Source organism: Ammodytes marinus (assembly GCF_949987685.1).
Source record: "Ammodytes marinus genome assembly, chromosome: 11".
Taxonomy (NCBI): domain Eukaryota; kingdom Metazoa; phylum Chordata; class Actinopteri; order Uranoscopiformes; family Ammodytidae; genus Ammodytes; species Ammodytes marinus.
In genome coordinates this window covers 21,697,726-21,725,172 of record NC_137215.1, presented here as the reverse complement: position 1 = coordinate 21,725,172, position 27,447 = coordinate 21,697,726, and the positions used below count along the sequence as shown (strand labels likewise).

General features: G+C 40.9%; 4 protein-coding genes across 6 annotated transcripts in view; 1 reads left to right on the top strand and 3 right to left on the bottom strand.

Annotated features, from left to right (window-relative positions):
• klc1b (kinesin light chain 1b) overlaps positions 1-10,882 on the bottom strand; it is a 29,531-nt gene extending 18,649 nt beyond the window's left edge. For all 3 annotated transcript variants that reach the window (XM_080036995.1, XM_080036996.1, XM_080036997.1), the window contains exons 1-4: positions 10,811-10,882; positions 2,975-3,245; positions 1,604-1,834; positions 282-366 (exon numbers count right to left, since the gene is read on the bottom strand). In XM_080036995.1, the coding sequence (XP_079893121.1) occupies positions 282-366; positions 1,604-1,834; positions 2,975-3,223 (565 nt within the window). In that variant the 5' untranslated portion in view covers positions 3,224-3,245; positions 10,811-10,882. The remainder of the gene's footprint in view (positions 1-281; positions 367-1,603; positions 1,835-2,974; positions 3,246-10,810) is intronic.
• A 1,008-nt stretch (positions 10,883-11,890) lies between these two features.
• Positions 11,891-20,117, top strand: mrpl2 (mitochondrial ribosomal protein L2). The gene is made up of 8 exons (XM_080037071.1): positions 11,891-11,969; positions 12,384-12,479; positions 12,954-13,122; positions 13,638-13,779; positions 13,878-13,993; positions 14,125-14,235; positions 18,788-18,861; positions 19,798-20,117. The coding sequence occupies exons 2-8, from the start codon at positions 12,405-12,407 to the stop codon at positions 20,005-20,007; spliced, it is 897 nt and encodes a 298-aa protein (XP_079893197.1). The 5' UTR covers positions 11,891-11,969; positions 12,384-12,404; the 3' UTR covers positions 20,008-20,117.
• LOC307257494 (THAP domain-containing protein 2-like) lies at positions 14,360-18,035 on the bottom strand (the record flags this gene model as incomplete). The annotated part of the gene is made up of 5 exons (XM_080036757.1): positions 14,360-14,365; positions 16,625-16,735; positions 17,039-17,140; positions 17,560-17,752; positions 17,956-18,035. 5 exons carry the CDS (start codon positions 18,033-18,035, stop codon positions 14,360-14,362), a joined length of 492 nt encoding a protein of 163 aa, XP_079892883.1.
• A 29-nt stretch (positions 20,118-20,146) lies between the features above and the next one.
• Positions 20,147-27,447, bottom strand: part of LOC307257757 (phosphofurin acidic cluster sorting protein 2) — a 49,965-nt gene continuing 42,664 nt past the window's right edge. The window contains exons 19-24 of the mRNA XM_080037068.1: positions 25,162-25,204; positions 25,019-25,061; positions 24,660-24,798; positions 24,264-24,487; positions 23,516-23,629; positions 20,147-23,038 (exon numbers count right to left, since the gene is read on the bottom strand). Coding sequence (XP_079893194.1) covers positions 22,923-23,038; positions 23,516-23,629; positions 24,264-24,487; positions 24,660-24,798; positions 25,019-25,061; positions 25,162-25,204 — 679 coding nt within the window. The 3' untranslated portion in view covers positions 20,147-22,922. The remainder of the gene's footprint in view (positions 23,039-23,515; positions 23,630-24,263; positions 24,488-24,659; positions 24,799-25,018; positions 25,062-25,161; positions 25,205-27,447) is intronic.

The window sequence follows — 27,447 nt, the reverse complement described above, 5'->3', positions numbered from 1 at the left end:
TGTGGTCTCAGGGAATAATGAGATTACAGGGATAATTCTGATGAATGGCACGCCATTACATTATCTATTCCGGTGTCTTGGACTCACATGGATAAGAATGATGACACAAGATATTCAGACCGATACACTTTTTTTGAAATCCCAATCCCAATAAACATGTATTATAAGCCATTTACTCTAAATGACGACTATCATTTTAGAAGCAAACTCCTCTTTCACAGAAAACAAAAGGCTGTGTTATCATTGTGCCATGCTGAGCTGCTGAATGCTGTTGTTCTTACTTCCTTGACCTTGCTCCTCCTCATCATTGGGGAAGAGGTCGTCCAGATTGTCCTTCGGTGTCTCGCCGCGGTCCTTCTCCTCCTGCTGAAAGTAAAAAAAAAAAAAAACTGACAGTTAGATCCTCCTCAAACAGACAGCAGGGATCACGGATGACAACATAAAGGTGTCAGACATATCAGATATGTGAAAGCCACAACAGCTAACGGAACACAGAAATTAAGAATGTCAAGCACCGCTCCATAGTTATATTGTTATATTAGAGTAAAAAGATGCTGGGGATTTGATTTAATTTACTATCTGTGGCAACACTGTCGTCTTTTTCTTTTTTTTACATTTATAAACATTTAAGACAAAAAAGTCTTTAGAGATAATATTGCCTAATAATTATCATAGGACAAAAAAGTGATATAATATTATTAAGTTAGATACAGTATATGCATTGGTGGTATTAGACTATTTCGACAAAGACATTCAACACTCCAGATTTAGTCCATATCATCATTATTTCAAAGAGGACAGAACAAACTGGACCAACCACAAGGGGGAAGCTTGTATTTTATATCTATTGGTTTTATGATGGTGCTTCCAAGCTTTGTATTATTTCAATGGGATACTGTTATGCACCAGTCTATGTCAATCAAACTTTAATAGAGCATTAACCTCTGTATATGGGAAAAAGGGGATGACTACCATGTGATTTCAGTTGGACTTAAGGCAGGAAAATGTAAAGCATGAAAATCCCTCAGGCTATTGGAAGGATGGCATCTCGTGGAGTTAAGCAGTGGGTGGATACAGACTATTACAGCCTCTTTGTGTGACTAAGAATAACATGAGTGTATGCAGCACTCAAGTCAATAAGGATCAAGACTCATTCCTGGAACACCATAACATCTCTTATTCATGTGAGATTTGTTCTCTCTCCTGTATGTATTGAATTTCACAGGCAGTTAAATCAATGATAAATGAGTTCAATCAGACATTTAAAAAGGTAGATTCAAAAGAAAATAGTTTGAAGTCGGTTTACAGCAAAGGATTTCGATCCGTATTTTCTGTCCCATTATGCTTATGATAAATAGCAAGTCATCTTCATTCCACTGCATAGGCTGAATAATAGATGAGATCTGAATCCAGTCAAATGAACTCAGCGACTTAGGGGGTTAACAGCGTTGTAAAGGAAGAATCATTTTACAATGAGAACGATTCAACTTCAAAAAATGTACAAACGAAATCTTGCAAAAATCAGTGAGCAGCAAGTGACAATGTATCTGCAAAGGCAATTTCCCTAGTAAGTGATAATCATTCTCTTTGACTGTTGACTCACGGTGGGGGAGACATCCTCGTCGTACTTCTTGAGCTGGTTCATGAACTCCAGGTGTTTCTTCTCCTCCTCCAGCTGTGCCACGCTCTGCTCGCTCTTCTGCAGCTTCTGCTGGGTGTTGGCCAGCTCGTCACGCAGCCACTGGTTCTCCTGGCACAGCCGGCGCACCTGGGCACGCAGCTTCTGCTTCTCAGACTCCACCGCGTTCAGGTGGTTGGACAGGGCCATCATCACCTGGATGATGGAGAGACGGCATCGGAGGAGAGCATTAGGATTTAACAGAGATTATACACGGTTGTGAGCTTGGGAGTCATTTGTAAAAATGAATCACGATCAGCAGCACACAAGCTCAGTATAGAAAGAGGAAGACGTGAGGAGGCAGGAACACACACAAAGGAGAAGACGGTAACAAATGGCTAGGGAGGGGGGGGGGTATATAACACGCATACACAATCTATAGTAATGTTATTAAAACATTTCAGTGGTTGTCTATATTGTCTAATTAAGGTGAGACTGCAGGCAGAAATATTAATATTTTTAAGCACTAGTCATTTTGAGATGGTTGCTTAGGGCCCGTGTCCAACTAACGCCTTTTTCCCACCGTTTTCCGTCTCTGTTTACCCGAAACTGTACGAAAATAGTGACTTAAAATGACCAGAACAGAGGGAGGAGAGCCCGTTTGTGGGAGCAGATTAGGCGAACACTTGATTCTCTGTATTTTTTATCTCCTACGGATCGTTTCATGCGCACACATCAGCCTACAACTTGCTCCGTGTGTGTTTGCAGGAGCCGCGATAACTCCTCATCCAAACAGAGGATGGTGGAAAGTATTCTCTGTTTCATAAGACTACTCATATTACAATGTAACGATTTAAATAGAAAACAGCAAGCCCAAACAGTTAAACCAGTGTTGATAGGTCTGACTGACAGGTGACGATCAGCTTTTCTCTCCCCCGATCACAGCATTCTCTCTCCCAGCTCATAAAACGCTTGAAAAAAGCGGTCGAAAAAAACGCTCAGTAGACACACTCCCGAGCGCAAAAAGGCGTTAGGTGGACACGGGCCCTTAGTTTGCCTCCATCCATAATATGTCTTCTTTCATACTGGTTCAACACACACTGAACTACATTGAGGTGTTTATTTTACAAAACTGTTTTGCTGTGTGAACATTTCTTCTATACAACCATCTTTAACGGCAATTATCTCAACATTAGCTTTTTTTAATTACTCTGAACCAAAAATATCAGCTTCTAAAGCACTTACATGAACTAAACTTTCCATAATACTTCCTTAGCACTGTTCGGAAGGTTATGAACAGAAGGATTTGTTCATATGTTGCTAACAGGCTGTTGTAAACTCTGCGGTCCGTCTCACCTGTGCTTCTCCCAGGCCCAGTTCGATCATCTCCACAGACTTGCGGAGCAGGTTGGACTTCTCGTGCACCAGGTTGGCCTCCTCGTCCTTCTTCAGACACTTGATGGTCTCCAGCAGGCTGTGCAGGATGGAGTTGTGCTCGTTCTTCAGCGCCTCCAGACCCTGGATCACCAGCTTGGTGTTGGAGATGATCTCCTCCTGAGAGAGCTTCTCCAGCTTCTCTTCCCGTGGATACACCATGATGGACATCTTCTATGTAGCTCAGGGAAACCTGGACAGGAAGAATAAACAAACACAACTGTTACAACAGGCTTTCCTACTGGGCAGCGTAGGAAGATTTAAACAGCAGCAGCTGCAACATTAAAGGACCTTTTCATAACAGTTTTTCCAAAAGGTGCAGCTGTGCTTGTTGAACGCTATAATTCACAAAACAGAACCAGAGAGATGGGCTGAACAGCAACTGTCACAACAACACGTCTCTGTTTTTATTCAAGGGATCGTCTAAACCATCTGAGGCATTCTGGTCTGGAGTGACATGACAGAAGCCACCCTGTGTTGTGTTTAAAATGATCAATGAAGACAAAGCTCTGCCCTCGATGCTGATAAGACGCCTCATCACTTCTGTGCTTCGCTAATGCGAGTTTAGCATTATTCACAAGTAACGTGACGGGCATGAAAGAGGACATTATCTTGGGTTTTTATCAAAACAGGGATTCAAATTTCTGCATTTGAGATTCATTCATGTATTCAGTTTAATATGACGAGAAAGAAAGGTAACTAAATAGAACTTAAAGGTCACATGATATGCACATTTTTCAAGTTCAGAATTGTAATTTGGATTTATATTCAACTGTTTTCCTGATGTAGAGTCCAGAAAACTCTTTATTTCTCACAGTGTCATCGCTAAATCTCCCCCTTTCAGCCTGTCTGAAACACTCCTCTTGAGAGCCTGTCTATTTAAACCCCGCCTTCCAAAAAGCGCAGTCTGCTCTAATTGGCCCCGAGTCTAACTGCCGGTTTGAGTCTAGCTTTCCATGTTAACATGAAGAAATCATGAAAAGGTGCATTTTGCATAATAGTGGAACTTTAAATGTTTAACGACTATTCTGCAACTGAGTCTGTTTGTATTTCCCAGCTGGAGGGGTTGTCTGAACAGAACAGGCCCAGCCACATACAAATTAAAGACCTGCATACATAGCATAGAGCGCCTGATTAATGCACGCCGATAGCTACAGTCCTCTATAGCCATCAGCGCTGCATCTATAATAAGCTGTGGTTGGGGAGTATAGGGCCGCAGCTTGCAGTGTGACAGAGGGCACACAGATGCTGCAGTGTGGGTGCCTTCTGGTGCCAGCGTTTTATCCAAACAGAAGACTAGCTAGCTGCGTGACTGGCTAGAGTTAAGCAGAGGATGACATGACAGAAGCCATTCAGTAATAGGGCTTAGCAGCTGGTGGTCAAGTCACAGAGAAAAAAACCTGAGTGTCAATAGTCCTTTTTTCTACAGCAATGTCAGCCCTTTGGTGAGTGTATGGAACATGTGTCGTTTTTCCCCCAAACAGTCTGAAGATAGCCAATGACTCACTGAGCCACGTCGCTGGTGGCTACGCCTTGCAAAATGTCAGTGAGAAAAGTGGCCCTGCCCTTCCGACTGGGGGACCAATGTTGAGCCATTTGGGATCTGTATGTATAGCAGCAGCAGCGAGGATGAGAGTTAAGGATGAAGAGGCCTTGCAGTAATAAACACCAGCTGAGAGCCATCTGCCAAGAGAGAAATATACTACACCATTTAGTGACTGAGCCACTCCCTGCTCTGTGCTCGGCTACTTGCATTTCAGCGATCGACTATTAAAGCAGGGTATTGAGAGAACAAAGTCCAAATCAGCCATGATAGGTTTTCAACATACACGGAATTTGCCCTGGTATTTTGGTCACAATAAATGTAGTTAATTTTTAGATAAAAAATCAATTAGCCTTTATGAAATAAAAATGGTGTTGCAGTGTTTGAACCAAAGAGGATGGAAAGTGTGCAACATTGAATGAAAGAATGGGCCAATGTTTACACTACAGTATAGAGAAGAAGAATAAAGAAAATGTGCAATAAAGACCAAATAAATGCTATAAATAGCTATTTACTTTGCAATACGACAGCAAAAAATAAAATCTAAATTATGAGTGCTGCTATGCTGGAATAAATAAAAGAAATGTCCCCCGAGGGAAAATGATTGCTGGGATTTCTAAGAATCAAACTACTTAAATCATCCGCCAGGGCTACAACTGTTCATTTTATTATTGATTCATCTGTCAATCATTTTTCTTGATAAATCAATTGGTCCATATATTAAGTTTAATATCAGAGAACAACAAAAACAATATGCAAATCTGAGAGGCGTGGATAACATCATTTTGGCATTTGTTCTAAAAAAAAACGGACTTGACGACATGAATCACAAATGATCATTATAGTTGCTGATTCATTTACTGTTGACTAATTGTTTCAGGCAGCTCTAATGGCTGCTGACCCTAATTTGTTAGCTTCAATCCCCTAACAACTCTCCTCATGGAAAACTCTACCGGGCCTGTGTATTTTCAGTCGACCTTGGCTCGGCTGAAGTCTGCTGCTGCACTGACAGACACACACAGGCAACACATCATAGAAAGGGGTCTATTGCTGGAATCCAGTAATTAGCCACCTCCTCCTGTGATGTTATGCAGGTGTCACATGATGTACCTCACAGCTGGCCTGGGAAGTGTTATTTATGAATCATGATGCTAATATATTCAGTGATGGACACACTACACAAGCACACAGCAGCACAGGGTCAGTTACTGCAGTCAGCTAATGGCCGGTCTCTGCCTCTGGAAATGAGCTTTGATCAGGCTGATATGGAGCCTGTGTTTCACCAAGGCGGGCAGGGGAGATGCAGCAGTGATCGATGTAAGGTAACCCAATACTATAAAAAGAGTATGGGAGGAGGATACAAACAAGACATATGAATCCCTGCTGTCAAGTGAAATTATTGTTGTTCCTTTGCTCAATAGAAAAGCGTTACCAATCCTTGGGTTCTTACTCAAATCCATATAAGAATTCAAAAAATGCAGAATATTCCAACGGTGCCAGCTGATTTTTTCTCGCTTCACAACAACATATTGGTGATTGAGCCTCTTCTGTTAAGTTCCCCAAGTCGCTGTGTGGCGAAGGGTGGATCAAGCCTGAAGCAGTGCAGATAGCATCTTGTTAAAGCAGCTGACGCAGGGCTGAATGATTGATATTCTCATTGAGCATATTAGACAAAGTATCCTGAGGTCACATATACTCATATTGAGCATCTCTCATCCGCAATTAAGTTACTTTATTGCACTTCATCATATACAATAACGAATGATCTCTCCATTTCCATTTTACAGGAAGAAACAGAGCAGTTAAAAATGCAAATTGGTAGAGACAGCCAACCCCAAAGTGACACGTCCCATTAAGTCTTTTTTATCGCACGTTAAATGACCCCGTTCTAATTGAACAAAGCATATCAAAATCAATTAGTAGGAACAGCACACATTGTGAACCAAATATATTTAAGTCTAGAAAAAAAGTGTGACTTGGTAGTTGCTGCAACCTTAACATTCTTATTTAACCGTTAATATTAAACAAGTCTATACTCAGTTAGTGAAAATAGGTGGAAATAATGAATTTGTGCAGAACAGTTGCATTTTTGTATGCCAAAAGGAAACTTTTCAGTGGGCTTACAGTCAGTGGTTGCACACATCCAGAACAGTAAAATGTGGCCACAGTAAGTAAAGTACGTCAGCAGCCAGGCATGAAGTAACATGTTTCTGGAAAAATGTACAAGATAGAAAAATGAGACACACAACGCAGTCGCAGATAACTGAGATGAAATTCTTCTCTGGCAAAAAATGGACTATGTTCTTTACATAAAACTCTATTCAAATGCTATAGGCAAATTAAGATGAACTGTCATTTGCGTGGTCAAAGAGAGGACTGTTGTGTAAAATGTTGATTTGAGTGGCATTTACAGTCACGTGGTACATGAGCATGATGCTACAAAAATGAGTGAGCCATTAGTAAAATCAAGGTGGGTAGTTGTTAGCCCCAACATTTGAATGAAGATGTGTAACACAAAACTCTTAGCTGCTCCGTTCAAGCTATCAAATGATGTCTTTGAATGTTCAAGCACATTCACAGATCAGAAAGATTATTAACCCTGAACAGTTACCCAGAGTCTCAGTAGTTTAGCACCAATGTGGATGAAAGGCTTGACTTGCCGAGTATACACACAGAAGTTAACAAAGAGAAGAAGTGCTTTCATGCTCACTCAGGGGAGAAACAATCAGCATGTCCTTGATAAAACATGCAAACACCTTTAAAGGGCTTTCTGAAGACAGCTCAAGTTAATGTTTTCCAAGTCTTTAAAGAGACGAGATAAAGTCCAACAGGGGAGTTGTTTTCCTTTGAAAAGTTCTGCCATTGAATTAATCTTTAACATTTACTTTATTTTTCCACACAAATGCTGGCAACAACAAAAAAAAATACTCCCACCATCTTACATGTTACACATCACACTATACTATACAGCCTCATAAGCTGGCTTCATCTGTTGGCTGTAATTCAAAAGCCCTTGTGATCAGGTCCAGGAATGATTTGGGATCAAGTATTACTCAAGGTTCAGTAGCAGCGAGTCATGGGAGCCAATAAGAAGCAATGTTCACCTCTCAATAAGCAAGCAGAGAGTAAACACAGGCACACGAGGAAACCATTTGCAGCCAATCCCCTCAGCCCACAGCTATTTCACCAACCATTGTATATAAAATACGCAACAGATAAGACGTGGTACATTAACAGATAGTGCTGCATCTGATACTTTGTATTCAATATGGTGTATTATACGCAGCGTAGCTTTACAATCAGGCTGCAATCTTAAACCATCAGAGTTGCGTGTTAATACAACATTCCAGTGGAACCATTTAATCTCAGCAAAGTGGTCATGGCTCTTGGTTTGTTTTTCCCATGAGAAAAAAATATGAAAAGGGGGGGGCACTCTCAAATAATCTTTATATCAATTACAAAACCCACTACTAAATGCCTGCTCAAGGCCATCCATCATGCAATGTTTGTTTAAGCTGCTGCAGTTTGGCCGGACCAGAGAACTAACCTCGGTTTCTTTCTGTGGCAGGATCACAGCCTCATAGTTTGGCTCGGAGAGAAAGCGGATGAGATAATGTTGACTGCATCATTAGCTAACCGATAGCGATCCTCCTTAAAACGAAATAGAGAAATATTTCCTGCTAAAATGGAGGTAGAGATGGAAATGAAAAACAGGACAGGAAACGAGTGTGGTGAGAAGAAGAGCGCCGAAGGAGGACGGGAGAGCGGACGACCTTCCCACGGCTCGGTGGGAACGACCAGCATCAGCTCAGGGCGAGTATCAAGAGAGACAGGCCACGCCCACAACGAGAGGAGAGAGCAGGGGGGGAGAGAGTGGAGGAGCAGGTTGGATGGATGGGGGAGGGAGGGAGCCGTGCCCATCTCTAGGTTCTGCTCCTATAGTCCTCATGATCTCATCAGACACAAAGGAATAGGTCTAATGAGACGCAATGAAAGAGAGACTCCATGACGCTATTTACAGGCTCAAGAAGGAGTTTCACAGGCAGAGGGCCCGTATAACACAACAAATAGCCGCTAGGTTCACACCTACTGTCTCGTGGTACTATGAAGGATGTGTGAAGATGTTATACTGGATTCCCACATAGACAACAAAGGCAATATCTCCAGTGTTGTTCAAGGTCTGAATAACATGGCAGTGATAAGAGAACTAATGTAGGCCTAGTTACAGATGAGCTCTGTGCTCTGTTGGCTTCAAGAGAAAATAAATCCAAAGAGGTGTTGACTTTAGTTTACAACGGGCTACAAACTACCAGAGATCTAGACTCAGAATATTATTAATGGTATAATGGCAAACATGTCTGCATATTCAGCAAAAGCTGTAGCCTATAAATCTCTATTAACATTATACCATCAAAATCCTGTTCACTTTTGAAAGCGAATCTGTAAAAAAAAAAAATTTAAACACAAAAACCCACTAGACAAGTCTCCAGCCATTGTTTGAGATGAGGTGTGGATAAGGAACTGTATTTTATGGACAAGTGAGGTAACTCGATGGGTCAAGGGTCATACAATATTGCAGCGATCGTAGCACATCTGGTCCAGAAACTAATAAAAACGCCCAAGACGAGACACAGTGTTTTTGAAAGACAGTTTTGTGTTTAAATAAACAACCTGGTGAACTCTGTATTTTCTTTCATTTCCTTCAGGGCAGTGGAAACAAGGGCAATCTCTCACTGTCATGTTTGTCCATCCAGAGCTCCACTATTTATGAGTTTCCATTCTCCAGAGAGGCCTCTGGGACTTATCACATCTCCCCATGGCAAACACTCAGTCCATCGATTCTACATTTCCCTCTGTAAGCAGTCGAGCGGGCTTCGGAAAACGATATCTAAGGCAAGGATGAACTGAACAACCCTTCAATTGTGCACTGGCCGTGGCCACACTGCCAAGTGTAATTTTACATATGTTCTAAAATTCTTAAAAAGCTGCAATTACCTTCTTTAAAATTGCCTGGCTTTGTTTTTTTTTAACACAACCTTACTGAAAAGCTTAACTATAACTTAAATCTCTAATGAGCAAATAATAGCTAAACATAACAGAAGCTTTAGGAAAAGACCGTTTGAGAGAGGGTGTGGTGCCCGTTGGCATTCATAATTTGTTAAATACTAGGAAGGGCAATGGAAAAAGGGAGACTGCAGTCAGTGGGTGGATGAACAAGCCAGACACTGATCTCTGTGCCATCTTCCTGGTGAAGCATTTCCCATTTACATGATGAATGTTGACAACAACAGATCCTCCTTTAACTTCCTCAGTGTTCCTGCATAAACAACCATCCACAACACACACTGTCGGCACCAGACACAAAGGAGAGCCAGCCATTGGGGAGGGTGTGGCAGGGCCTGGGACAACCGGGAGGGAAGTGCCTGCTGCCGCTGCCACTGTCCACAGCAGCCATCCATCACTCCAATGACATCAGTGGCTGGGGAGGGCTGTTTTCCCAATGCTATTTCTTTTAAAAATGTCTGCCTGAATCTTGCTACAGATGCAGTAACAGGCAGACGGCAGAGCATCTGCCTAACCTGATGAGTCAGCTGTAGAAAATATGACACCTGTGTTTATAACAATACTCTCTACACAGCTGTACGGTGATGTCATTCCTAGCAGTGTTGAAAAGCGTTACTGGACATTTGGTTAGAAGTCGGTGGGTGCATCCAAATGACTCTGCACAAGCTTAACGCGCTCGGAACACGAGCAGGAAGGCTTTTGATTAATTGCAAATGACTTCAGTACATTACACAACAACAGATCAGGTCATTTAACATGAGCGCTGCTCATTATCACACTGTATTTCATTTAGCAATGGCATTCGCAATTCACAGCCGGGTTTTCTACCCAACAATAAGGGCGGACTTCACCCTCTATTACCTTCACTAGATGTAATATGATATTTTCTACACCAATACCAGTTAGTTTAGCCAACTTCAGAGTGAAGATCGCTTTTGGATCTCTGTTCAGCCCTCCGGTCAACGACTAGCTAACTACGGCTAACCAGCTAGCATCACCACTCCCTAGTTGTTGCGAGTTCGCCCTATTCAAACCGACGAGCTGACACTTCATATACACGTTTTCTTAAATTGGTACCACATAAACGCACGTTGGAGTACAGGGTTCACACAACTCTAACAGTATATAGTGAAAATACAGCAATCACTTACCGAGAGCTTGGACTGACGGCTAGCTCAGCCCCTTTAGATCCAAAATGTCTCCAACACAGCAGGACTCTCCCAGCAGCCTCTGCGGCCTGAGCTGATGAATAGTGACGTCATGTTTTGTTTTCCCCACGAGAGAAACCACCAGCTGCAGATTGTATATATCTTTATATCTATCTATCTATGAAATGTTTGAAATGTTGAAATTTTATCTTGGAAAATACAAATAAATGGTCCTGCAAGCGAGATAGCTTTGATAATGATTAGACCAAAGGGTTTCATTTATAAAATACATTTCAACGCTATAATGTCCATTCCACAAGATAAGAGCATATAGCAAAAAAAAAATACAGTATATAAAAATAATTAATCCTTCTCTGAAGACAGATACAGACAGGTTTGGCTGATAGTACGACAAATAATGCTAGTATTACATTTGTTCATATGAAAAAGCAGTACAAATAGATTTATTCTGAAAATAAAAAACAAATGTAATATTGAATCTATTTACTGACATAGTAAAGTAAACACAAGATGTGTCTACTTGGTGTACAAACTATAAACGACAGTCTACAGTTAATTAGTTGTGGCATGTTCACCAATCACCATCTCACTACTCTTATCACATCCTCACATCCTTGTAAATAAAAGCCCATTGGTTTATCATTAACCTTGATTAAATGGGTCTTGCCAGTGCCACTACCACGGCAGGGGAAACTGTTTTAATACCTCACGTAGGCCTACTGGTTGGATAATCTAGTTAAGTGGGAGATCAAACAATGCATGATTTTTTATTGTACAGCAATAAAAGGTTAGAGCCCTCATCCACAGACACATTCATATAAAAGTAGGTAATGCTGCCACCTAGAGGCAATGCATAAAGCAGCTGTCAAATAAGGTAGCTATATAAAGTATAAAACTGATGTAGCGGTTCTATGTGTGTTATGAGGTCATGACAGGTTGAGTGAACATACGTAAAATGTAAGAAGTCAACAAGGGGCAGAAGGACACATCATAAAAGGTCGTATTTAATATTTGAGTAAAGCATAAGAAAGTAGGAGTAGTTGGGTATACGTCATCAGTGCTCGACGTAGCATGCATGTCTGAAGGACGCCGACAAGAGCCCTGGGATGAAATAAGCACATGAAATAAGTCGAATATAAAGGTTGGTTTGATGTTACTGCTACATTTGGATTCATCGCAAGTTGTACGTGAGATAGACGGACATTTCGTCTTGTTTATTTAAAACGGAAAACTAGAGTCGCGTGTTGTTATTGCCCAGAGTTTTAATATTCGGGCTAAGCTAAGCTAATGGTGGCTCAGGTTGACTTGGCGTCTGTTTGTTGAGGTGAGTGACTGCAGTAGTGAAGTCAGGTAGATGACAGTACGGGCACAGCTGTGACACATACGCCGGTTGACTAGTTGTGAATGTAATGCTATTTTGCTGACCCCTTATGTAAAGTGAGATATGATACATTTAAAATTTGGAGGAAATGTAGCCAATGTTACACCCCAGATAAAAACTGCAGAAGTCTCAAAGCTAAAGAGCTATCCTACCTTCCTCTCCTTTGCTCCTCAGCTCCGTCACGAGGACGCTGTCATGACCGCGGTGTCGTGTCTGACCCGAGCCCTTCGCTCACTCACCTTCTCCCAGCCCGCTCTGCTCTCCTCACAGGTAAAACTGCACTGAGTCACACTGCACATCATTCAAAACTACCACACAAGCTATACATATCTAATCAAAATGTATTATAGCTCAAATTCACACAAACAATGCCTCAAACGACTGTACAACAACAAAAGCAAAATATATCATAACAGCACAACAAACCTTATATTTGATTAATTAATTCATAAAGCGTTATGAAAAAGAAATATGGCATAGTGCCATGCAATAAAATGCATGTGCAAGTGCAGGTAAAACCAAAATCAAAAAAGATAATCAGTTTCACACTGACAGATTGCATTTTGGGTAAACATGAGGCATTTAGGACAGAAACTATATGCGACAACTTTTGTCAAAAAGAGGTGTGTTTTGAGTTTGCTTTTAAAAGAATGGACTGAGCAAGCTTTATACATGTGTATGGGAAGCCAATGAATATGAATTAAAAAAAATATATACTGTATATGTTGATTTCTGTGTTTACAGGCGGTCGCGCAGGCCAGGCTTGGAGCTCAGTTGCCTGGTACAGCTGTACCATGCCGAGGCTTCCTCACCACAGCTTCTCTGGAGCAGAACAAGACGCTCTGGAAGCAGAGGGAGAAGTACACCATCAGGCCTATAGGGATGAAAAAGACTGGAGGCCGAGACTACACTGGTGAGAGATCTGAGAAAATAAAAATAAAAAGTCTAGAAATTTGGGATTAAGTCTTCAAACTGCCTTATGGCCTCCATTGTCAATCGAGTGGAGACCTAACTTGCATTAGCATAAGGATGTAAGTCCAAAGCGGTACTAATGTGGACAGAGAAGAACACCGAGGTGGCACCCTTGTTCCTGTTTGTACGCATGGAATACGTTTAAAATCTTTAAGATTTTAAGATTTTACCTCTTTTTATTTTCTTCCAATTGATGAATCACATTAAATCAAGTCGTCGTAATAAAAATAATAATTGACATAAACAATTGTCTGTTGTACGTGAACTAAAGCACCTGTTTGGTCGTATTTGAATCACCCGAGAATCATTTTCCCCTACTGTTTCAACTTTGCTCATCAATCAGAAGTTAGGTTCAGCCTCACAGCGCCTTGCAATCGATTTTCCCTTTTAACAGCTGTGATTCTTGCTCTGACTAGTATGTAAAGATCGTCTCATCTTTCTCTTTCCTCCACACAGGAAGGATACGGACACAGGGCATCGGCGGCGGCCACAAACAAAAATACCGCATGATAGACTTCCAGCGTCTGCGCTATGAAGCAGACAGACAGGCCGCGCCCTTCGAAGAGAAGGTCGTTCAAGTGCGATACGACCCGTGCAGGTGAAACCGGGCGTACACCACGCAACATTCTGATTTAAGATTTGAATATGAGGTTATTATTAGCATGCAGCTGGTCATCACAATCTGCCTCCACACAGGTCTGCTGACATCGCCCTGGTGGCCGGCGGCAACCGGAAAAGATGGATCATCGCTACGGAGAGCATGCAGCCCGGAGACATACTTAAAACCTCTGGAGTGATCGGACGCATGGCAGGTATGAAGTCCACTGTGGTTTGTCTTCCTCCAAACCCCCCCCCCCCCCCCCGAGATGAAGGAAGGTAAGATTCAGTTGGTTTTTCAGCAGTTTGTCTTCATGCAGCGTCCTTTTTGTTTCATGCTTTGCAGTCTCAGCCAATGAGGGCGATGCTTACCCACTGGGAGCTCTACCTGTGGGAACACTGGTGAACAACCTAGAGATACAACCAGGGAAGGGATCCGAGTACATTCGTGCTGCAGGTACCTTTTTTCTATCTGTATCTACTTAGTATTTCCTAAATGCATGTCGAGTATTTTATTTTTAAGAGTTGCATATTAGTATTATTTAGTCTTTAAAAAATGCCAAAGAAATTGTGACGTATTGTCAATCCTAATTTCACAGAGTCCAAGGTGAGAATCTCATTAGAACATCAGTCCAAAACTAAAAGATTGTCCATTTACAGGCATTGAAAACTATCAGACTGCTTTACAAATCATTCATTTAGATCAGGGTTTCTCAACGGGGGCGGTACCGCCCCCTGGGGGGCGTTCGTACAACCTAGGGGGGCGCTGGGACCAGGCTGGGACAGAAGAGCTTCTTTTTTTTTTTTTTTTTTTTTTTTTTTATAAATATATTCTAAACTTTCTTAAAAATCTTATAAATCTTTTGACTGCAAAAATAGGTTACCTGAAATAAACAGCCTATTTTAACTTTTCATGTTTCTAACCCCTCAACCTCTTTTTAACTATTCTCTCCAATGTTCTGCGGTCTGCTGACTGTCACAGCCTTAGAAAAGAGAAGGCTCTGCAGACAGCCAATCAGAGGTCTTTGAGTCAGAACAACCAGCCAATCAAAGCCTTAGCGGCAGAGGAATCAGCCAATCACAGACTAGTATAATGACGTTTACTGATATTACTAATGCTAATGCTAGCGCAGCGAGATTCAAACTTAAACTAACTATTGTCTCTGAGGTGGAGAAAACAGAGTAATCAGCCAAAGCATGGAGTTAACTAACACACAAGCAGAACCATGTTAAAGACACAACCCTCATATGTTGGAGAGGGACGATATACTAAACGTTGTGCACCGCGAGAGGCTCACTGAAGCCCTGTACAGCAGCCTTGGCAACACGCACCGTCTCCATCCTACTCTGCACTGTTAAACTGAAAGCTAAACTATCAGGTGAGGGAGGGGCCGATCGCACGGCTGGATGATAGGTTTGCTGCATTTAAAAGCCTTCACGTCTTCACGTGCGGTACAATGATAGTTTAACTAGGATTATTTTGTTTTAATGATAAAGGGAAGCAATGTTTGTTGTTATCATGTAGTCGCAATGTGTTAACTCCTCCTGTCGATCATTCACTGTGTTAGTTTCCGGTATTGTGCCGTAAAAATAAAAGCCCCCCGCGATATTTCTTTGCTTTTCTCTCCTTTCCCTATCTATTTTTTTACTCAGTAACGCAAGTGATATAAAATGTAGCGAAGTACAATACTTCAAAATAAACATACTCAAAGTAAAAGTAAAAGTATAGGTTTTAAAAATCACTTAAAAAATTACAAGTAGCCTAAATCATAGACATTATAAAGGATAGACGCCTCGTTGGCCGCTACTGCCTATTGGCGCTGACGAGAAATGCGGGCGCCATCTTGGAAGGGTCACACGTTCCACTCAGTGTAGTCTGTTTGGCAGGTGCAATGAACTGTCAGCGCATGTAATTAATCATATCTCATTAAATACCAAACTGATTTTCACGCGGTTTTCTTTGCTGCAAAGATCATACATGTAGCTAAGATACAGAGCACAAGTTTCGACGTGTTTTAATATTCATAGTGGGCTTAACAGTCATAGAAGATTCTGATATGATATAAGTAACCAGACGTCCGAGATCAAAACGAGGAACATCCCCCGAAAAGGGGGAAAACGGAGACATTTCCAGTTTGACTAGCAATCTGATTGAAAAACCTAATGAGGTGTCAACAAAACGGGAACAGGTAGTTGTTTCTGTTTACAGGGACAGGCAACCAACAATGGGGACGTCTGGTCACCTTTATGATAGCCTATGTGATGTAGGCTATGATAGGTATTTTGCAAATCACACACATTAGACTAAATATGATAGAGAAGCAGAAACAGATAGGGGCAGTAAAGTCAGCTATTTTAATAAGTTAACAATATATGATTAGGCTATATATAAATATACTTATTAATTTACAGTGACGAGCATACACAATAAAGACAATCACAGGGATAACATAAACAGAGAACAGAAATAAAATAGGATAAAATATATTAATTTAAATAAAGTAGGCCTATACAAAATACAAAACAAGAGCAAAAATAAAATACTAAATGAACAATGAATTCAGCTAAAACAGTTACAGTCAGATGTGTAAAATTCAGAAATCATAGATTCAAATAAACCAAGAGTAGAGCAGTCATTTTTAAGTTGCTCTGCAGAGCATTCCATGAATTAGGGGCACTACAGGAAAAGGCAGTTATTCCTAAACTGGAGTTCGTTGTCCAATGTTCTATACTGGGGGGGGGGGGGGAATACCAAGTTCAGTCTAGTCTCGAGTTGGTTCCTCAGACACAGACAGGAAATCAATGCGTGCCTTGCAGCGCGCTACATTTAAAAACACATTCAATACAAAACCACAGCAATCAAAAGCTTCCCGCTCCAGACTTTCCACCCTTGCCAAGGCGTTGTCCAGTCTTGTCTTAAGAGCAGCCGGAGAAGCTGGGAAGGCATAGCCATGATCCTAGTAGAAAGAGGGATGAACATGGTTTGAGTAATGTTTTACATCACAAACATCACTTTGACACCACTAGTTTATGGCCCACATCCTTTCTTATAGTTATCACCTGTCAAAGCCACTGCCAGCACCGTGTGTGTGTGTGTGTGTGTGTGTGTGTGTGTGTGTGTGTGTGTGTGTGTGTGTGTGTGTGTGTGTGTGTGTGTGTGTGTGTGTGTGTGTGTGTGTGTGTGTGTGTGTGTGTGTGTGTGTGTGTGTGTGTGTGTGTGTGTGTGTAATGATATAAATGTTTAAAGTAGAAATACTCACATTATTAGGCTGCACTTGTGGGTGTGAGGTTGCTATTAGGGAATCCTGAGAGGCAATGGACAGGCTTTCTTTGGCTCTTCTGGAGGTCGACGTAGCCCTGCCCTTTTCCGACTAAAATTAAGAAGTATCATAGATGATAAAATAAAATAAAATAAATAAAAAATAAAATATATATATGTATATATCCCCAGAAAAAAAAATAAGAGACCAGTCTGGATTTTTCTTAAATCTGTATCTCTTCATTGAAAATGCTCTAAGCAACACTATTTTATTGTGAATTTGGTAGAAATGTTGTCAGCATAAAATCAAAATGTTCATTATACTCATTATACTCAAACATATGCCTCAAAAGAGTAAAACAAGAGACAATGAGCATTTGGAGTGGTCTCTTAATGTTTTCCGGAGCTGTATAGCCTATATAAAGTGATAAGTAGGATATCTCACCCTGCCCTGTGATTGAGAATAGAATATTTACATTTGTGAATTATAATATATCCATATCCTTATGATGCTACACCTACTCTTTGGAGGTGAACCGGGAAGCTGAAGACAGATGGAATAACACTATCTCGGAGGCGGACAATCTGACCCGTCCGATCCAAATCGTCCTGTTTAAAATGTTGCGAGCACAGCACTGTGGAACAACTGGCAGTGAATCCGCGTCTCCTCACAGCCACTTCCCACTTCTTCCTCTCATCTTTGTCCTTGGGAAACCTTCAACAAGTGTCAATTGTAATCTAAGTCAGTGTTATGGGATATGACTTATCAAGTCTCAGTTCATAGCCGGCTATGGGGTGAACACCGGCCGTAGTAAACATAACCTAGCTTAGCTAGCTGGACACGATTTCAGTACAGTAATATAAACTCTGGTTCTATTCACAAAATACAATCAATAGTACGATAATGTTAAATCTTACTTGTGAAAGGTAATCCCCCGAGCCCTGTTGACGGTGGTCCGCCGATTAGAGCAGCCAAACGCAGCACAGTGAGCTGGCATCTTGTTTGTTTGCTATCATAGATATAATATATGTCTATGGTTTGCTATCACCAAGTGGGGACATTTGTTTGTTGCTATGGTTTTGACCCTTCCAAGATGGCGCCCGCATTTCTCGTGCTCAACGGCCAATGGGGCGTCTACCCTTTATAATGTCTATGGCCTAAATAGTAAATGTAAGTAGTAAATGTAATTAGTAAATGTAATTCGCTACTTTACACCCCTGATTACAACCAATGCTGATAGTGTTTTTTCTTTTTATGCAACCAGCCACCTGACAGTGGGTTAAATCTGCCTATCATAGAACAGGCTCATATTGGGATTTTTTTTTAATAATTCTTATAAGAAACCAAAACAGCACAGAAAATATGTTTTATTGTTGATAGAGGATGTAGCCAAAACATATTCTTAATTGTGTGTGTATGTGTGTGTTTGTGTTTTTTTTTTGGGGGGGGGGGGGGCGCTAGAGTATCTCGGTAAGGTTAGGGGGGCGTTTGCTCAAAAAAGGTTGAGAACCACTGATTTAGATCAACAAATGGATTGTTTCAGCAGTCTATTGGGGCCGATTACTGTAATCTACTCATTATATAAATCTGATTGTAATTCAATATATTTTTATGAATGTACAGTACATTGACAACATGTTCTGTAAGTGTGTAGCCTTGTTTCACGAGATGTTTTCTAAAAGATGTTTTTGAAACGTGCAATAGCTGCTGTGAAATGTGGTTGAGTGTTGTGGTTCATTTGGTTTCCAGGTACAAGTGGCGTCTTGCTTCGTAAAGTCAACGGAACGGCGATCATCCAGCTTCCTTCCAAGCAGCAGGTTCAGGTGAGGACGAGGTTATGTTCATTTGAGATTACACCCGCCATATTACAAACATAAACTACTCCTATATTGAATGTGCTCATCTGCAGGGGCGTTTCTAGATTTCTGAAACATCCGGGGCTTAGCCCAAGAGGGAATAGGATAGTGCGCTAGTGAGACAGACCTTACATTACCCATATCAGGGTTGTCAAACTCTTTTTCACAAAGGGCCACTCTATGAGGAAATGATAATCACACTAAGGGCCGACATGGAGTTTACTGACATGCCTTCTTTTTAATCCAAAAAGTAAAAACAACATACCTATGAATATATTACTACCTGTGTACGGGGTCATACGATAGGTTTAATTTCAACATTATGGGGGACAAATAATTGGTGGGGGGCATGGGGGTGCTACTTGCACGATGTGTACTTGTGTATGGTCATAACTGCGCGAAAGGCCGCGATTTGCAGTAAATAAACGTCCACATGTGTCTCTGAATGCTATTTAAAAAGAACTCAAGCAAGTAGACTAATAATAACATTAATGAATTATAGGTTATCGCATCACAGAAGGCATATTGGCGTATAATAATAAAAAAACACCACCTTAACTATGTTTACAATTTAAAAATGTTTTGAATGAAATGCAAACCTCAGTTAATCATTTGCTCTTGTTTCTCTGTCCTGAGATTCACACAGACTGAGCAGTCTTGTTTAAATGTTACAAATTGAGCTAATAAACAGAACTTCGATTTTTTTTAAGTTGCTGCAGAAGTTATCTCAGCTAATTTTATAATCAGGTGGATGTATGCAGAATGCTCATGCCAGAAACTCATACAGTGGTTTTGTAATGATACATAAATAAATATTAGCAGGTTCTCAACAGTATTTCAATTTAGGGGGGGGCGCGAAAAAAAACAGCCTAGTGACGCCACTGCTCCTCTGGTTGCACACAGGTACTGGAGACCTGCATGGTGACGGTGGGCCGCGTGTCCAACATAGACCACAACAAACGGATCATCGGCAAAGCTGGTCGCAACCGCTGGCTCGGCATCCGCCCTTCAAGCGGCCTGTGGCAGAGAAAGGGAGGCTGGGCCGGACGCAAGATCAAACCACTGCCTCCAATGAAGAGTTACGTCAACCTGCCCTCAATCTCTGCTTCATAACACAAAATGAGACTGGACATGTTTGTAATCACCTTGTATTATTATTACTATTGTTTTTTTTGGGGTCCTATACAATATAATCCAGTGTACGGGGAGAAGACATAAATAAAGACGAGCTGTTTGTACAGAAGATTAAAAATTTTATTAAACACAACTGCTTGTGAGCATGGAAAGAAAACAAAACAATATAAAAATTCAAAACATATTTACATCTATAGTAAAACATGCAGAGTAACCCATATTTTTAGTGGTAAATTTAAAAATACTGTCATGTCATTTAAAATAGGGTTTGTGCAAAGACACTGGGTGGCATTTCAAGTAACAGGAGCAATGAGATGGCATGTTGTAATTGTACTCTGACCATTAATGAAAAACATTAACACTGAAGAGTTTATTCTTCTTGCAGTGCTTAAGTGAGCATGCCTGCTCATTGGTCCAGCCTTGTAAAACACCCCCATGCTACCTCTAGATTTTGGGCAAAATAAACAAAAAAGAACTCGAGGTCAAATACATTGAGACACTTGTCATTATGCCTGTTTCGCATTTGAAAAGGCCAACTTACATGGCAAATTCCCTCAAACAACTCTGCCCTGGCTAACACTTCACAGCCCAAGTTTAGGTAATTATGTAAGGGCCAGTTTGTCTCCCAACTAAGGGAAGATGGTGAACCCTTCAAAAAGCAGGAGAAAAGGAAACTTGAGACAGACACGTACGGTGGTAGCTGCAAAATAAGCTTTTCAAACATCAAGTGGCAAAACATTTAAGTAACAGACAGCCATGATGCTTTTTCTGACCTCATGGGGCAACTGAGCCCATCAACATAAACACAACATCCCTATGAAGAAGGGTCATTTAGAAGAAAGAAAGAAAAAAACAGCCTTCTCTTGACTATAGGTAGTGGTTTACTTTTTCAAATATAACACCTCTTACACTTCACGTCAAAACCAAAGTGTCCCGATTTGAGCTAAAATGTGAATAAAACCACATGAAAGTGCATTTCAAAGTGAGGGAAATGTATGAGAAATGACATACCTAATAATAGTGTTTGCATTCTACAAGTCAACTTCATAGTAATGAGTTCTGGAAATATATTTGGCATTTATGTCAAGAAATAAAGGTAAGCTATTTGTGCTTTCAATTTAGTGGGGAAGGGGGTGGTTGCGATTCACAATAATACATCTTGTATATATGTATATACAATACTAGAAAAAGCCAGCCTATCAAAGCTTGTAAGTCTTCACTTTATAAAAAGCAACAACAAACTCATACAGAAGGCCCTTTGTCCAAAGGTTTCCTATTGCAAAAGTTTCACGTAACACTATTCAGGGAGTACCATCAAACATATAGCACACCTACACAGACGCACACAGGCAGTGACTTGGACATCTGGCAACGCCCCATACACTTTATTGTATGTTTAAAAGCAGTTAAATACTTGCATTGTGCTCGACACTGCTGTCGGAGCATGTTTCAAGTCAACTAATATGTAATTTTTCCCATAATAGGCCTACGCAATCCTAAAAACAAACCAACCCATCAGTATGTGTGAAGTTGGGTATAAATTGCATGTCCAGCTACAGTGAAGCTGCATTAAAAGGACACAACGGTTAATTGCTTGGTCAGGATGTGCACACGTTTTGGAAATGCTCAATGGGTTTTGCTGCTTCTTTTTTTTTGCCAAATGGTAAATTCTTCAAAATGAAAAACTCAGCAATCTTCCTACTGATCTCCACATGGACTGCGAAGAACATTAAATGCAAGTTTTTTTTTTTTTTAAGTTTTCCAGTTTAACGCATTAGAAGTTTGACCAAGCCAAGAGCTCTGGTGGCTGGACTGTATAACAAACTGGACTTTGGCACTGCACTGCACTTCTGGAGAAATCCAGTGTTTCCTAAGTTACTGTAGGTCTGTGTGACGTCCTGTCAGGTAAGCCAGGACACCCAGCTGAACATGCGGTGGCCAGATAGAAATGCTGTTAAAAGCTTAAATTACTCCAAGAAGGGCCAATTACAACACAGGTGGGGTAATGCAGCTGGGGGAAACAATTCATGACCTTGAAACAATAAGACAGTTCATACAGTCACAACTTAATTTGGCATTCAGCTGTTGATAGTTGAAATATGTTGTTTAGTGTATCATGGTAGCCTGCTTCTAAGTGGATGTTACTGTACAGCCTGAATGTACACTAACACAAAATGGTCAGCACGTACACTAACAAACTGATTACAGGTTACACATGTGACATAGCTACACTCATAGCTACCTTCAAATATACTTTTTTTTTGTTTTGTTTTTTGATTTGCTGTAGGTACATAGTGTGCTTAAAAGCAACAAGGCAAAAAGAACGCATGTTCCTTTCGATCGAAAATTGACCTTTTGCGAGAAAGTAAAGGGACGAGTAAGAAAACTGAGCACTGAGATAGAAGAGAAGGATTCCATCTAGATTCACAGCAATATTCCAACTTTCAACAACAAACACAAACACGGTCTCAAACGATCTCACACACGCCACTGCACATCACCATCACACTCCTCGTTTGTCTATAGAGTAACAATAAATGTAGGATTTCACAGAAATAATAAAATGTTAACAAAAACAAAGTGCAAACACAGCTGCCATTATCGAAATGTGGCAAATTGTCAAAAACCTCAAAATACCTCAGAGGCGGTAGCACAAATCTTACAAAATAGTACTTGTTCTTTTTGTAGTGAGTAAAAAAACAACAACAACACCCGACAACATCGAAAACATCAAATTGACGACATGAAATTTTGTATATTTTTTTAGAGTCAGTAAGATTTCCATAGGAAAACTATAACTGCCGGTGGCCCGTTTGGCCTTATTAACTCTAATTCTCTGGAGCCTCTCGGGGAGACAAGTGCAGCGGAGAGTCTTGGTGGCGGGCGGCCTGGGGTCACACAGGCTTAGTGTAACCAAAGATTCCCACTGGGAAGTGCTTGACGTGTGTTGGCCACTGGGCAGCGAGCTGGAAAAACTTCACATCGTTCCACTCCACTCCATCAATAGTGACTAAGGGAAAAACCAGAGGAAATAGCACATTACAAACGTCATCATGGATGCTTCAGAATCAGCTGACACAGAGCAGGTCGTCCTTTGTTTACGCATCTGTTAGTGTTTTAATACTGAGGAAGGTCTTGACGTCAACATTTTATTTTAATTGTTTTTACATGTAAAGTATTCTATTCTATTTCATTTACATTTAATTTTATTTTGCATTTGACTTAATATTTATATGGCACACCTTATCTCTACACTTACATTTGTATCTGCACTGTCTTTGCACCACATGTGTGTTTATTTAGGTCTCAGTTTGCGCTCTTCATTTAAATTTTTCTCTTAAACATTTTCTTATTTTATATTGCATTGCTGAAGGGAGCCTGAGACTCAAGAATGTCATCGCAAAACGACTGCTGCTGTAATTGTGCATGTGCAAAATAAACAGCAGGTGGCAGTATAGCATCAGCTGTGGGACTCCTATCCTCTTACCTCTCAGCATCGTGTGCTGGTGCTTGGCTGTGCAGATCAACCTGCTGATACCATCTATCACTTGGCTCTTAGAGTCCAGCTCTTTCTCCTTGGGCTTCTTGCTGAGAAAAATCACTACAAAAAGGGAAACGGAGAGTGAGCCGAGGGAATCATAAAACAAACAAGTTTTCTTTGCATTTTGTTTTTGCACATAAAAAGGGAAGCTTCTTTGCACACTGCAAAAAACGACCGGGTGTAGTAGGACATCCAGGTATTGTTTTGGCTTGTTGCACTTTACATCATGTATTGGGACGTCCTAAAAAATGTTTCAGGGAATAAAAATTCTCTAACCAAACTGTGGATAATTAATTTGCATTGTGGGTATTGTAGGCACCAGGTTTTGACGGAGAAAAATTATTGAATAAAAAAAAAAGAGGAGGATTTCTCTGATTATGCTGAATTGATTTTGATCCTTTCCTTTTTAACTGTCCATTGTGAGTCCAAAAATTATTGGGGTACTCATAACACTTCTCCAGTATAAAATCATTTGTCACCTTTTCCAACTCATGTGTCTTATGCATGGACAATTTTAGAAACAAAGATTTGTCAATTTCTTTTGGGCAGTGAAGCTCGAACAAAGTCAAAACATATTCTTGGTTTGCTGTTTGCTTAGACATCATTGCATTAATGAGTTATGATTAATAGGTATGTAGGTTTTCACTTGCAATTGATGTGGGGGGTGTGTCAGTCATATGTTTCCGAAGCGTACCTTTCTTGTTCTTCTCCTTGGTGACCACAGTCATGGCCATGCTGGGTGGAGGGGTGAGTTCCCCTCCACAGGGCAGCCGGCTGACTTGCAGTGAACGGAAGTTACTCTTCAGGGTGTTCTTCAGTCCCACGTCTCTCTTCTCGCCCTCCTTCTTCTTCTCTGGGCCTTGCCACGTCCAGTAGTCCACCTGGAGCCCCATCACCTCACTGCCCGAACACGGAGAGCTAGGGAAGGAAAACAGGTAGAGTCAGACACATTGCAGAGAGACTTTCAAAATAAAGCTTGCAGTGAAAATAAAACTAAAAATTATGTGGTTTTGTTGTTGGTAATTTTTGTGTGTGTGTGTGTGTGTGTGTGTGTGTGTGTGTGTGTGTGTGTGTGTGTGTCTTGTCCTACCCAGCTCCCGAAAGTGCGGTGGACACAGAGGGAGACTGTGGAGGGGTGCTCCCAATTTCCTTCCCATACGGACCGGCCGATGGGGGCGTCGGGGAGGACAGGATGCTCGTGTTGACCCCCATTGCGTCATCCGAGTCCACTGAAAATATGGTTGGGGGAAATAGTCTCATGAACAAAAGTAAAACTTGCTTGTGTGAAAAATACATAAATGCTGTCCGTCCATAAGCAACTAAATGGGATAAATAAATGAAAAATATATTGGGTCTAGTGGGTCGTTTTCTGAGTGACATCTCTTGTCTGATAGAATCAACAGTGAAATGTTGAACACACTAACCTGGGAAAATACTACCACAACTTACCTGAAGTTGAAAGGCTCTGCTCCACAATCCCAACTTTCACCACCTGCAAGAAAATTTAAAAAAGATTTCATTGTGAAACCAATTTGAAAACAAACTAAACAAATTGTGTCTGGCACTTGTGCATAGGAAAAACTAATTCTCACCCCAATAAATGGCACAAATTTCTGACAGGAGTCCTCATCAGGGCTGCAAACAGAGAGAGAGAAAGAGAGTAAAATAGGCTATGAGTATGGGCAGTGGTGGAGGTTTTTAACACATGAACACTCAATGGTCCTGGAGGGGGAGGGAGGGGGGAGGAGATGGCTGTGGCGTGGCCTGCACCATGTCCCATAGCAGCAGAAATGGCACATGACTGGCATTTGGGTGGAATGAGGTCATCTTGGGGTCACGGTACAATGAGATGAATGGGGAGGACCGCTCCTTACAACCAAAAGGTAGCCGGGGGTATTTCTTATCAGCCGGTGCTAGGATAAGAGCGCTATTTTTATACACGGAACTAAAAGAGACAGTTTGTGTCGAGCCGTAAAAGCTTAGCGTTGCTACTTTACACTACGACTCTGGATATTGAGCATAGTTGAAAGATAGGAAAATAACAGGACGCCAGTCTTTGTCAATCAATAGTAACTACACACGTAGGCCACACTGACAGATTCGAGCAAGATCGTGTTAACCAATAGTACAACAAGCCAGTGATTGAAAAACAGATTGAACAGACGGCAAAATAGGGCAGGACAAGCAACACTGCTAGCTCCTGTTCCAGCACATATACAGGTCCACAATCCCCAGAAATCTTCCCACCTTGGAGCATCAGTGCTGTGCTGTACTATAGCTTTATATTTCAGTGATACTACATTTTTTGTAAGGTTAAGATTTTGCGAAAACAACACCACCATTAAGATTTTGCGAAAACAACACCACCATTGAAAAAAACACACGCCAGGATTGAACTGTACCAGCTGTTTGTAATTCCACTATTAACTTTGTGAGTCAAGTCCTTCCTTCAATTTCTTACCAACTAGTTACTAGCTAGTTTTAACCTAGTGATTTACTGGTTGCACCTTTAAAATGGAAACATATCTTAGTAAGAAAACACTAATGCAATGTGTTCATTGCAAGGAAACATCTGCATCACTGTTCATTCAACAGTGTAAACAGGAAGTTTACACATTTGTTGCAGCACATACTGTGACATAATTTCCAAAAATGACTTTCATATGCGGGCAAACCATATTAAACTTTAGCTGCCAGTCATCTGTAAATGCGGGTATTACTTAACTTTATTATATTTATAAATGCCTACATGGAGAAATATGTGTGTCAGGGTTAGGAGTGCACATGCAGTTTAGAATGAGTGGGAAATATCAGATGAACATTATCAATTTTATTATTATTTATTATGGCAGACACTAAAATATGTCTTTGGGCTTGCAGTATTCAAGGCAATCGATACTACAGAGTGAAAGTCATTTCTAAGGGCAATCCATTACACGTCACTTTCAAATCGATTCAAAAACCAACAACAAATAGACAGGTTTGCCTGTGTGGCATTTAACAATGCTTATGATAATGATGTTGCTTCATGTGTGAGCCAGCGAACCATTCCACTATGTGAATCATTAATTGGGGATTGTATTGTATTAGAGGTTGTTAGGCAAATTTTCACGGCAAAAACACAGAGGACGGAGTGGGAATCACACCGAACCAAAGACACAGGTCTGGACAGGGTGCAGAGTGAGTAACAGTGAGTTATCGAGTGTGAAAAGGGGGAAATGTTAAGACACAGCAAGGAGATCAAGCCACACGGAGGAGAGAAGATAAAAGGAGGGCAAAACAAACCAAAGAGTTGAATTAGATACCTGATGTAAAAATCAAAATACAAACTCCTTTTCCTTGAATGCAAATCAAAGGGGGGGAAAAGGGAGGGGTGGAGAAGGAATGTGACAGCTGTTAAAACTGTGTGCTGTATTGAGTACCTTCTGACCAATAGGAGGCCACTATTACAAAAGACAGCAAATTGTTTGGTCAAAGTACTTCAGAAAAAAACAAAGAAAGAAATGCACACAGTATTAATGCAACGGACTGTCACGTTGCTCTGATCCCAACAGTTAAACCACCGCTCTGTCAAATAAACGGTAAACTTGAGATGGACCAGAGTCATGCCATCACGGGAACTTGTGTGTGTTTAGTTATTGTGCCCACTTGCATGCATGTGCAACGTAAACATCTTCCTCGTGCAGTTGAATTGATGATGAGTGTTATAGCCAAGACTTGCTTACAATGAGAAAGTACACACTGATAATAGTACTTTCGGTTAGAGATCATTCCAACACAGGTGTGCTAAAAATAAACAGAAAACATACATACGGGCATATACACACACACAAACGCAAATGTACGCAGTGCAAATTGAAATGGTCACAAAAAAGTAA

What these genes read in the sequence shown, in the direction of transcription:
- mrpl2 (XM_080037071.1), top strand. Translation starts at nt 12,405, where the DNA reads ATGACCGCGGTGTCGTGTCTGACCCGAGCCCTTCGCTCACTCACCTTC. An exon ending in TGGAGGCCGAGACTACACTG is followed by an intron (nt 13,123 to 13,637) that starts GTGAGAGATCTG and finishes TCCTCCACACAG; the next exon opens with GAAGGATACGGACACAGGGC. An exon ending in GTGCGATACGACCCGTGCAG is followed by an intron (nt 13,780 to 13,877) that starts GTGAAACCGGGC and finishes GCCTCCACACAG; the next exon opens with GTCTGCTGACATCGCCCTGG.